At 39.6% G+C, this 13,172-nt stretch overlaps 1 protein-coding gene across 2 annotated transcripts in view; it reads left to right on the top strand.

Moving 5' to 3' along the window:
• TNFRSF11B (TNF receptor superfamily member 11b) overlaps positions 1–7,415 on the top strand; it is a 70,144-nt gene extending 62,729 nt beyond the window's left edge. For both annotated transcript variants that reach the window (XM_075352913.1, XM_075352911.1), the window contains one exon: positions 4,058–7,415. In XM_075352913.1, coding sequence (XP_075209028.1) covers positions 4,058–4,434 — 377 coding nt within the window. In that variant the 3' untranslated portion in view covers positions 4,435–7,415. The remainder of the gene's footprint in view (positions 1–4,057) is intronic.
• Positions 7,416–13,172: the final 5,757 nt, after the last annotated feature.

Raw genomic sequence — 13,172 nt, 5'->3', positions numbered from 1 at the left:
CGAAGAACAGGCCCCGCCCACTTGGACACTAACCCCTTTTATACCCTGTACCTGTGTGCTCAATTTCCTGTCAGTGGACGCTGGCCCTTTAAGAAAGGGTCAATGACCGCGCGCCCTAACGCGCATGCGCGAGGCCCGGGTGCCAGAAGCCAGGGCAGGGAGCGGTGAGGAGGAAGCAGGAGAGCCGGGCTGGGGCTGAGTAGCCGACGGGCGCCGGGAGCGGGGACCAGGACGCCTGGGGACCGCAGGCAATGGAGGCTGGAGACCGGGGAGCGGCGGACGCCGGACAGAGGAACCGGGGAGCGACGCAGGGAAGCCGGGGAGCGTGGCAGGTGAGCCGGGGAGCAGAGCAGGGGACCCGGGGAGCGTGACACATAGTCTATGAGCGGGTGGTATATTATAATAGGGGGTGCCCGGGAAAATTTAACAAAATCTGATGTTTGTGGAATTCTTCTCCAGACACACTTGCGGAGGTCTGAGGGAGATTATGCGGATAATGGTGGTTCCCGTTAGATGTTGGGATATGAAACACTGTCCAATGGTATATTGAGATATAATAATGCAATGTGGCTGTTGTAGTTGTTCTTTCTTTCTTCCTTTTCTATTCCTCTTTCTACCTTGTTTTCAAAATATGGTCATGCTGATAGATAGAGCTGTTCTTATGCTCAATATAAAATTAGATATACCGTATATGCAAATGATAAGAAATATGGATAATAACATTGTTCTATCTTAAGTGCTAAAGATATTATGGACTTTATATGACTGTTCATTGTTATATTCAAATATTACTATCTATATACTGAGCTATTTTTATATGGCAAATGTCAGTTGTACCATGTTTGAAATTGTTAATAAAACGAAGTTAAAAAAAAAAAAAATGATTCCTTCTGCCCCATTAGACTGAATGGATTCGTTGGCGTTCCATCAGGGTTTTCAACTGTATTCTATTTTTTGGGGGTTTTAGACTGAAAACACAACACAGTACTCAGCAAATAGCTGAATATAGTATGAATTATAAACTAGTCTAAATTATGATGTATATACAGCAGTTGAACACAATAGTAGGAAACACTGATGGTGCTTCATGTCATCGCTGGGTGTACAGATGAAGAAGGAGGTGCTTGGTCCTAGGACTCCTAGTAAGTTCTGCTAGAATTCTTCTTGTAACTGGGGCTAATATTCCAGCCCCAGTTACAGGGAACATCAAGTAAAAAATAAAGTATTTTTTTGTTGGTATGCCGACCTAAAGGTCTTTTATGACTTCTTGGGGAATCGTATATGAAATAAATTAAAACTATCACATAAAAAAATAAATAATAATAAAAAAAATATATATATCACGAAAAAAAATCCCTTATCATGTCGAAAAAAAGACAAAATATTTTGCCACAATTATCGGAAAAAATGAAGTATAAAAATAACATGAACATTATGCTCAAATTATTTGAATATACCAACAAGAAAAAAAATGTAGAGGTCTTTAAACAGCATATACAAAAAAAATGTCTGGTCAGGAACGGGGTAAATAACCCAGTCTCTGCTGGCACCAAATGAGTCTAATTAAACAGTCCAAACCGTCTAGTATCCTCATAGATTGGAATCTATTCTTCTCTTACTATTTAAGCAGCCCAACTATGGGCCTAAGTTTCCATCCATCACCATGCAACAGAAGAGAGCAGTCAAAGACATAGATTGACCATGTGTGGGCTTCAGTATTACTCCAGCTATAAGATATGATAATGATTTTTGAGTTACAGCTTTAGGAGCCTATAAGAGATCACTATCCTGCTCCTCGGTATGTAAGAGTAGGTAACTTATATAAAAGTATTTGGTAAGTCATCAATATCCACATATTGGGATAAAATGAGCCATTTAGCATCATGACTACAAGATAGCTTCATTACTTGGTGTCCATCTATGATTCTAAAAGTGCCCAATTTCAATGAGTCTACCCCATGATCTAACGTGTATCTCCCCAACGGCAAATGTTGGAGTAAAGACATGTTGGGCATGTTAAATTTTACCCTGGCCAACTCCCAAGTCATTAATCAAATGACTTCTTAGGAGATAATTGACCACTAGAACCACTAGATGTGTATAGTAACTCTCTCTGTATGGAGGATAGGAAGAATAGACAGTAGGCGAATGAGTGACATCTTTCTTAAGTGTATGGCCTGTTGGAATATGTGTGACATAGGAATGTATGCTGAGATGTTACTATAATGGGTGTGGGGGTGGTAGTCGCAACCGAAGCCAAGGGATGTGCCAAAAAGTCCCATTTGCCCACCTAAGAAAACTAGTAAAACTAAACACATGTGATAGTTGGGAGCCCTGTTGGAGAACCTTTAGGACCAAAAGTTGGGAGTCCTGTTGGAGAACTATTGGGATCAAAAATTGGGAGTCCTGTTGGAGAACCATTAGGACCAAAGTTGGGAACCCTGCTGGAGAACCATTTGGGATCAAAAATTGGGAGTCCTGTTGGAGAACCATTGGGTTTGAAAGCTCAAGATTATGCCAGTGACTGTAAAGCAATAACTATGCCATAGCTGATAGTAGATAATCAACCACTAGATGTGTATGGTACGCTCTGTGTATGGAGGACAGGAAGAATATCTAGTAGGCAAATGAGGGCTAGTTTTCTTAAGCGTATAGCCGCCATTAGAAAGGTAGCCTGTGGGAAGTGACATAGGAATGTATTTTCGTATCTTACTATAATGGGTGCCACTGGAGCCAAGGGAGATGCCAAAAAGTCCCATTTGCCCACATAAGAAAACTAGCAAAACTAAACACCTGAGCCCTGTTGGAGAACCTTTAGGACCAAAAGTTGGGAGCCCTGATGGTGAACTATGGGGACTAAAAGTTGGGAGCCCAGTTGGAGAACCATTGGGATCAAAAGTTGGGAGCCCAGTTGGAGAACCATGGGGACCAAACATTAGGAGATCCAATGAGGCGATACAAAGCATTATTTAAAGGGAAGTAACCATTTTTCTTTCCCCTTGGTGTATCCTGTTCACCTTTATATGCTTGGCTTTTTAAGCGTCTATCTGATTGTCTTTAGACACTGCACTGTTTTGCATGCACTTTGCCCAGACTGGGGCTATGCAGTGTCTATTGAGAGAGAATATATTTATTTCGTGATGAAGTTTTTCCATGCATGATGGCCACAATATATCAGGACAAGAGGGGGCGTAAAATAACCGTTTGATGTAATGGTGCACATTGGTTTCAGGTGTGATTCCCCTATTTTGTCCTGTATAGCTGTTTTCAATCCCTTGGAAGCAGCTTGTAGTCTGACATATTGGAAATTATCCTTTCAAATCTCTGGAAGTATTTTGTAGTCTGACAGATATTGAAAGTTACCAATACCTTGTATGCATGATTATCATTGTGTGGCCATCAGGAGTGTAATTAACATTTAATTCACTAACTAGTTAGGGCATAGTGAGGGTTAGCCGACGTGGAACGGGGGCGCCCAAAACAGTTACGGCGTCAAACCCTCCGTTGGCAGGTAGGAGCAAGGTCCCCCCTAGGGAATTGTAGGGACCCCATATATTTCAGCTTCTCCTCTCATGTGACCCTATGTGTGCAATATCACTGGGTGTTTTGTTTATTTTTAATATATATCAATAAAGATAGTCATTTTAATTGGAATTTGAGTTTTTTTCCGTTATATATTTATTGAACTCAATCCGGTCATACTGAAATTGTTTTTTCTAAGAGATCCATTGGGACCACAACTTGGGAGTCCTGTTGGAGGACTATTGGGACCAAAAATTGGAAACCCTGTAGGAGAACCTTTGGGACCAAAAGTTGGGAACCCTATTGGAGAACCATTGGGTTTAAAAGCTCTAGGTTATACCAGTGACTGTATAATAATAACCATGTCATTAATAACTGATAGGAAATACCTGGAGGAATTCATTAGTGGCACTGGTACAAGATAAGAGATCTGCTATCATCAGCCTGTATAACATGGACTACGCTACATTCTCAACAGAACATAGTTCTCATACAATTTGATATAACATTTACTTTCCTCTTCCTTTTCTTGCAGATTTAAAGGAGTGTGAAAAGGGAGTATTTAATCTTCTCGGATCCCTAAACCTGACAACCAAAAACATAATGACTTTAATGCGGAGTTTACCCGGAAAGCGCGTAAAGCAAGAAGATATTGAAAAAACCTTAAAGACTTGTGAACAACCAAAACATCTATTAAAACTTTTTAGCCTGTGGAGGAATAAAAACAATGGAAACACAATTGAGGGTCTCAAAGAGCTAAAAATGGGCCAACTCCCCAGAATATTACGCAAGAGGATGAAAAAACTGGGACAATTTCTATCTGGAGATTCCATGTACAGTTTATATCAGAAAATGATTCTGGAGATTAATGGGAACCAAACACAAGCTGTAAAGCTGGAGACATTGCTATGAGAGATGAAGAAGTGACTTTGTGCTTTCTGACCATCTCATCCCGTCTTGTACAACACCTCAGACTGGAGTCTTATTCTGGTACCTGCTGTATAAGCTTTATTTATGGAAGTATTCTTATTATATCTGTTTTTTGTAAGGAACTATTGATGTTCCTGTTGGATAAATGTGCGGTGTAGAAGGAGACCAGTGCTTCATCATCTGGTCTGTAGGTGTCTGTCTGTGTATTTAATATGTCTCTATGTTGTAGTTACCAAGACGTTGTAAATGGTAGAAAAATTCTATTTATGCTAATTTATCCTATTTTTTTGTTTTTTAGAGAGATTTGTAATATATTTTTTAGTTTAAAAAAAATAAATATCTGGGACCTGTAATAAATATGTACCTTTTTACCTGGTGTAACGGCCCCTGTTCTCCTGAAGCCGATGTTTTTCTATTGTTCTTGCTCCTCTCCGTTGTTGAGATATGGCCCCTTCTTCCCGGTATATAAATCTAGTCTTCTTAGCCAAATATGGGTGTGGTCTTCAAGAAGACGCCCACAGAGAAGAGTTCAAGACCATACCCACTTGCTAAAAAGACTAGCTCTACATAGAATGAAGAGGAGGCTATATCTCATGAACAGAGAAGAGCAGAAAGAAAAGAAAAATATCTCCAGATTCAGGAGAACAGTTGGAATCACAACACATAAAAATAATAGATGATTTTGGCAAGTGATGGGTCCCCTTTAATAATAATTGAAGCCTGACTCCACTGCAGTAACTGCATACACAACATTTTCTTACAATTATAAATATTCAAATCTGGAGGAGCAAGGGTCTACTGATTCCCATCTACCAATCCAAAATGTCTGATGGTTGTGGAAAAAGATGTGAGGAGAAGGAGGAGATTTCATAGTTTCCATCATTTCTAGAGATTTTTAAGCCCCTCATAGAAAATAACTCTACCTGTCCCAATAATGTCCCGGTGCCATTCTGGCCCATGTATCCTAGAAAACCCCTGACAGTTGCCAGCTCCAACATTGGTGACATATCAAGAACTGAGCTCACACTTTCTAATTTACCTCCTACAATTAATATAATCAGGACCATCCATGAAACCGGTGACCCGTTAATCTTATGTGGTTTGTATAGAATAAACTGGCCACCATTTTGCTAGATTTTTTAAGGGTTGAGAAAGGGATGAAATAAAAATAAATACTTTATATTCACCTTTCCTCATCTGATTTTAGCTGACACCACCTCTTCTGCCGCTCCAGTCCTCCACACTGGTCAACTTTTCTTCTGTAGCTAAATTCTGGCGCTCAGGCTAATCTGAGATCTATGATCGGTGTCACGCTGCCATGTGGGGGATGGCGAAGCGTATATTAAAGTGAGGTGCTACTGGCAGCTCCACCAAGGGGGCTCGTTGGCGCAATGCAAGACGGGAGGAGGCATACAGTGCCAGTGGGAAAGTTAGGGAGGGACAACCCCTGATATTTACTCTAAGCAACCCTGAGCTCCCTGATGTCCCTAGACAGGTTCTTTCACCTTTCCTCATCAAATTTTAGCTGACACCGCCTCCTCTGCCACTACAGTCCTCCACACCGATCATCTTTTCTTCTGTCACTCTACTGTGGCGCTGAGGGCAACCTGAGACCTATGATCGGTGTCACACAGTCATGTGGGAGAGGGCGAAGCTTGCATTAAAGTGAGGTGCCCTCCCAGATAACGTCAATCCGAGACCTGTGAGACTTTGTGCAGTCACATGAGGGTTCGATGCATATCAAGACGTGTGCTGTCCCCAAAATGACCTCATGAGATCCATCTCAGACTTACATTTGTCTTAATGACAGAAGAAAAGAAGACTGATGAAGAAAACCAGGGCTGGGGCAGCACCAAAGTTGGCAGAACAAGTGAGGAAAAGTTAGCAGAAAGGTTTTATTTTTCATCTATTATCCTCTTACCTCCTCCACCAAATTTTACCAAATGTGCCCAATATTTGGAAGACTCACTCAGCTCTGCTCCTAATGGAGGAGCATATGACCAGACAGGCCCATCAACCTCCTCCAAATGGAAACCAGCTTTCCACTGTGCAGTGGAGGTGGACAAGTCTGGTCATACGTTACTCCATCAATGGTCACTGAGAAAAGGAGAGCTGTAAGGTCTGTGATGAAGGAGGAGAACCTGAAATTCTTATATATTAGTACAGGCTACAATCATGTCCTCAACATGTTTGCTAAAATAAAGATAAAGCATACAACACCTTTAAAGGGTTCCGAGCATGTTACTTCTTTAATAAGCTAATTCTATTTTTATTCTTAGTACTTAAACTAAGAGTAAAACTATTAATACCTCAGTATTTCTTCTATCAGGTGGTATGCATGCTCAGTTACCTCTGTTGTTGTCCATACTAAACCCCAGAGATTTTCCGCTATTCCTAATAGTGTTCACTATAGCAGCCATCCATGAAATGCATAGATGCGTCACGTCTTCTAGAACGGGACGTGTACTTATAGAGTAGCTCTTTGATGTGGCCTACAAATGAGGTTCGAACTGATGGATCCCCTTTAGTGATGTCCATATAGCCTATAGCCAGGAGCCACATCATATCCTAACTCCAGAGAGCAAAGAGAAATCCAGCAGAATCTTGAATGCAGCTCTGGACATGAACAAATACAAGTCAAAATGTAATTTAATATTAAATGATAAATGGAAATATATGAATGTAACCTATAATTCAATATAGGTGTCACACTATGAGATGGAGGGGATAGAGGGACGTAGACCCACTTTTCTCAGAACCAGGCTTACACTGAGAGGGGCATGATTAAGTGCCTATCCAGTCTTCACCAGAGCCTCTGATGGTGAGGTTGGACTTGTCAGACGATAGGCACCAGGTACCACTCCTGGGCAGTTTCTGGTTGTTACGTTCCACCAAGGGGGCTCATTGGCGCAATATGAAACAGGAGAAGGGATACACAGGGATTGGAACGTGATTTCCGAATGGGGAGAAGGAAACTGTCTAGGAAGCTCAGGGTTGCTTAGTGTGTCAGGGGTTGTACCTCCCTATCCTTCTCTAGAAGGATAGGGAGGTACAACCCCTGACACACTAAGCAACCCTGAGCTTCCTAGACAGTTTCCTTCTCCCCATTCGGAAATCACGTTCCAATCCCTGTCTTTCCCTGAATACAACCCTGTCTAGTGCGCAGGGCAGCAGGTACACTAGTCCTACTCTAGGTTAAAGACACAGAGGCGATAAGACAGACAGGGGTGAAAGAAACAGCAACAAAGCACATCAAGCTATAGGAAGGAGTAAAGGGGAACGGACCAGAAAACCAAACTGAAAGGGAAATAAAGGAAAGGAAACACGACACAAACTTCCACGCAGCCCTCTTTGGCTACAGCTCTAAAAAACAACTTGTTAGTCCTCAGCTCACAAGTCCACTCTAAAGGCTAGGTATAGCTAAGCTATCACTGACAACTCACTGAGCTGAGAGGAGAGCATTTATAGCAAAGGTGAGTGGGAAAATCAGAATAGCTGAGATCAGGCGTTTCATCCTGAGTTAGGAGACTAGAGTTGAGCGCGGTTTGTGGTTCTCCAGTTCGCGGTTCGAGTGATTTTGGGGGGTGTGCTAGATCGAACTAGAACTCGAGCTTTTTGCTAAAGCTCGATAGTTCTAGTTACATTCGAGAACGGTTCTAGCAGCAAAAAGCCAAGCTAATTACTAGCTGGCTTTCCGCTGTAATAGTGTAAGTCACTCTGTGACTCACACTATTATGAAATTTCAGCGTATAGTGTGCGGGAACAGTGCATTCAGATCACTGCTACTGGGATAATGGCGATTGCCATTTTTTTTTTTTCCTTTTCTTCCTTCCCTAAGTGCGCGCGTGTAGTGGGGCGGGCCAGCATGTTAGCCAATCTCAGACACACACACAGCTAAGTGGACTTTTAGCCAGAGAAGCAACGGCATGTGTGAGGATGTCCATGTCACATGTCCCTGCATTATAAAAACGGGTATGTGCCCGTCAGGATGCCATTATCTGCCTTCTGCGTCTGGGTGTCAGTCACCGCTGGTGTAGCTCCTGTCTCCGATACTACTGTTTACGCTCTACACACAGCGCTATACAGAATAGGGATAGAAGGTTTTTTTAGCCCTTGTAAGGGCTAATAACAGTAGGCTCAGAGCCATAGGTGAGAGTCAGATACGTGGAAACAGATTTTAACAGCTACAGAAGATAATAGCGTCTGTGTAGCTAAGGTCAGGGACTTCCTCGCTGCATTTCCCCATTAGGAGGGATAGAAAGTGAGGCTTCCTTTCCTCTACACTGACCCACAACCCTGCCACTGTACCCTCCTGCCCTTTGCACACTCAAGCTCATTGTTACTAAGCCATTATACTAGCAAACACTGAGGAAACTTAGTGGCATCCTAAAAGTGGCTGTTGGACTTCCATTAGTGTCCCACTAGTGCAAATCTATTTGCAGCACCTCTGCATTGCACACTCAAACTCATTGTTACTAAGCCATTATACTAGCAAACACTGATTAAACTTAGTGGCATCCTTAAAGTGGCTGTTGTACTCCATTTGTGCCCCACTGGTGCCAAGCTATTTCTAGCACCTCTGCATGACACCCTCCTGTTCTGTTTTTAATAAGCTATAATAATAGCAAAAAATGCTGCCAGTTAGTGGCATCCAAAAAGTGGCTGTTGTACTCCATTTGTGCCCCACTGGTGCCAAGCTATTTCTAGCACCTCTGCATTACACCCTCATGCACATTTTGCAACAATATTTTTATAGCAAACTCAGGGAATTCCTTGCTGCATTCCATCATTAGGAGGGATAGAAAGTGAGGCTTCCTTTACTGTCCTGGTACACACAGAACACGGCCACTGTACCCACCTGCCCACTTTTGCCACGCTATTTAATTTGCCCAAGGAGCTGACACTTTTTGTGCCATCCTAAAATTGTCTGTAATACTAAGTAAAGGGGGCTTTACACGCTACGATATTTCAATCAATTTCGTTAGCGATGACAAACAATTAGCCACGCCCATGTTTTTCCATCAACCTTGTTCAATTTGAGTTTTTGTCGTCTAATAATGTCACACGAAACAATCGCACATAAGTCGTTAATTGTTTATGGTTGTTCAGCATATCATATTTGGTAGTTTGTTTAGTGTCACACGTTTTTTTTTTCAATCCGACCTTCATCTTGTTATTCGTCATTTAAGTACCCATCATCCACCTTTCCACACGCCATCACAAATTACACATGTGCGTTCAATTCGTACATATTCAAGGCTTGATTGTTTCTATCGCATTAAAAAGCTGTCCGCTGGCTGTGTGTATTGTGTCTCCTTGGCATCTTGTGTAAGGTAGGTCATTGTGATTGTATCTTCGTATACATTATTGTTATTTTAATATGCAAGAGGAACAAACAATGAAAAAGAAGCAGGAAAGCCACTGCATGGCACCTGTCTGAGCACACTCTGAACATCAAACAAAGACTGGAGGACAAGGAGTAAAGTGCAAATATGTTTAATAAATAGCAACTGGCACAAAGGAATCAGCGGCAAAGACAGGCCGGCAGATTAAATATAGATGTACTAGATGACAATTACATATAGGGCACAAGTAAAATGAATAAATAACAGACTGGGTCAAAAACATGAACAAGGCATCCTGCACATAAAGAGCATGGTGTAAAATTTTGACAATTGTTACACATAGACAGATGGTAAAAACCAGCACTGGATAAGCACAATGATAAAAGTGTATACTCTGAAATAACAGAGATATATAAAATATATAAAATAGGATCCAAGTCTCACTAATCACTAATAAACAGTGCTTTAATACAGATGCTGGTGAAACAGCAACTTCTGCGGTGACAGAGTCAAATAGTTAGGCTAGGTTCGCACACTGCGTCGAAAAAACGCATCAAAAAACGCATGCGCTTTTGCCGCGATTTGGTGCGTTTTTTGGCTGCGTTTTGCTGTGTTTTTGATCTCTGCGTTTTGCTGCATTTTTCAAATGCATTGCATGAGCGGAAAACGCAGAAAAACGCAGGAAAGAACTGACATGTCCATTTTTTTTTTTAACTCAAAAACGCAGGTAAAAAAAACAGATGTGTGCGGACAGCAAAAATGAAAACTCATAGACTTTGCTGGGGAAGCAAAGTCCTCCAGTTTTGAGGCCAAAAACGCACCCGAAAAACGCCGCGAAACACGCACTGTGCGCACATAGCCTTAAACAGTAAAAAAGCTATAAACAGATAAACAGGTTTAGCCACCATGAGGTGCTAATTGGATGCCAATGAACAGTCAGATTAAGTACAAAGACATGAATGCATGAATAGAATCCCAGCCGGTTAAGTAAACATACCCATAAGTGCACAAAGCCGGCCTGATAAGCAGCAGAGCAGACCCCCCGGAGAGAGCCCCGATGTATACGTTTCACAATCTCAGCTATAAGATTATTTCATCAGGGGGAGGTCCCCCTGGTGAAATAATATTGTTATTTAAAATATTGTTATTTTAAATGTTTGGTCTTCTTAGTTTCATTACTCATATTTTTTTTTTTGTTAATGTGGGAAAATATTTGTCATTGAGGTTGCTTTCCTAACCTTAAAAAATATATTTCAAAATACATTTGATGCATTTACCTAAGGTGCAACATTACTACTTAATTTGTATCTGCTAAGATATGAATTTCGTAACGTTTTATTATTTCTAAAGTCTTTAAACCTTTTATGCGTAGGAAAAATGCCGTTATCAAGTGAGGATTTCATGCGTGATTTCATTGCGGAGTATCATCAAAATGAATGTTTGTGGCGTGTAAAATCCCCATCATACAGTAACAAGCATTTAAAAAAAGAAGCTTATGGCTAGTTGGTTTCCATATGTTCTCAATATCATCCTGATGAACAATTCAATGAACGTATTATTAAGAAGAAAATTCAGGCAATTAGAACTGTATTTAGAAAAGAACTTAACAAAGTTGAAGATAGCAAACGCTCAGGTGCTGCTGCTGAAACCATTTATGTACCCAGACTGTGGTACTTTGACCTGTTAATGTTCACTAGAGATCAAGAAATGCCCCGACAATCAATGAGTATCATACCACCACTACCAGTAAATCCTGTTGATCTTCCGCCTATTGAACTTCCAGAAGAGGTAATTTTGTTTTTTTATTTTTGTTAGCATAATGTGTTTGTAGGATTTTTAAAAATATGTTGTAAATGTTTTTTTAACTCCACATTTTTTTTTCTTACATTATTTTATGTTTTTAACTAAATTTTCTTCGGGTTGTGTAATCAGCAAAAAACTTTAAACATTTTGCACAACTTTAAAAATAAAAATCATAATTTGTCAATATTTTTTTGGTTAAAAAAAAAATGTGGATCAATTAAGTTGCTAATATCAAGACTAAAATTCCAATCATATTTGAAAATGTTTTTATGAACCAAAATATTTTGAATATGAATGGCTAAAACATCTTCTCTATATTTATGATAATATATTTGTACATTAGGAACAAACTATTTTTTTCTGACTTGGAGGATTCACTTGAAATATCGGCAAATGAAGAGATAACTTCAGACTCATTACCAACGAAAACAAGCAATATTACTGACACACCTGGGCCATCTCAAGTTTTTCGCAGACCACTTAGGCAAAGGAAAAGGCATTCATCAGCACTCACAGGTGTTGCCCAGCTAGTAGAAATGTCAAAAAATATTCTAGAAAACGCAAAAAAAGAGCCTGTGAGTGGTTATGCCCAAATGATTGATGATTTGTTTAAAAAAATGTCACCCGAACACGTCATGCATGCGCAAAGAATAATGCTTTCGGTTATGCATGCCGGCCAAGAGGGGAGATTAAATGAGAATACATGTATCTCATTTATCACTCCACTCGAGTCTGAGTTTGATAATGCTGATATAATGGCCGCAAATGTGGAGCCACCTGTTGTTGAAACTTCACCTATTGCTACACACCAAACCACTCATGTGTTCAGAAAAAAAACACGTAAAACAAATAAATAAAAAAAATCTTTCACAAATGATGATTAAATTTAGAAATATGTTATGCTAATCTTGTTTAAGTATCGTTCATATCAAATGATGTGTATGTAATATCCACTTGATGTTTATATTCACTAATTAATCTATATTTTTTTCATAAGTTTTTTTTATTCCCTTTTTAACATTATAAAAAAAGTTTAAATATATATGCAAATAATAGTTTGAGTTAAATTACATGCAACCAAAAGGTCTGCAATGACGCAAGGTTTTTTTTTTTTTTAATAAACATTTTCAAGTTTTATTAAAATATTGAACATATATAGAATAAACAATATATTATTTTAAAAAGAAACTTTGTGTCTTATCATTATTATAATATTTTAATAATACTATTATTATAGCTTGCTTCATTAACAAAAAGAAATTTACTAGTTGTAGATGCTTTTATACCTAAAATAATAAGAACTTAAAGTAAACTAAACATTGATTTTTTGTAACAATATTAAATGTTCATTGGCAGCTTCTAATAAACGAACTCCAGATTCTAGGACTTCTTGATATGATGGTCTTTCTGTATTAAGGATAAACAGATTTTTTTTTAGTTTTTTTAAATTTTTAATTTAAACCAAAAAAAAACAACAAACAACCATACCTCTTGATATATTATCCTCATCTTCATCAACATTAATCGAAGATCTGGAGCTTAATTCCAAGTTCAAGTCTGATAGAGTGACAT

This window comes from Anomaloglossus baeobatrachus, chromosome 6, assembly GCF_048569485.1.
Source record: "Anomaloglossus baeobatrachus isolate aAnoBae1 chromosome 6, aAnoBae1.hap1, whole genome shotgun sequence".
In the NCBI taxonomy this organism is placed as follows: domain Eukaryota; kingdom Metazoa; phylum Chordata; class Amphibia; order Anura; family Aromobatidae; genus Anomaloglossus; species Anomaloglossus baeobatrachus.
This window is presented reverse-complemented; position numbering and strand designations above follow the sequence as displayed.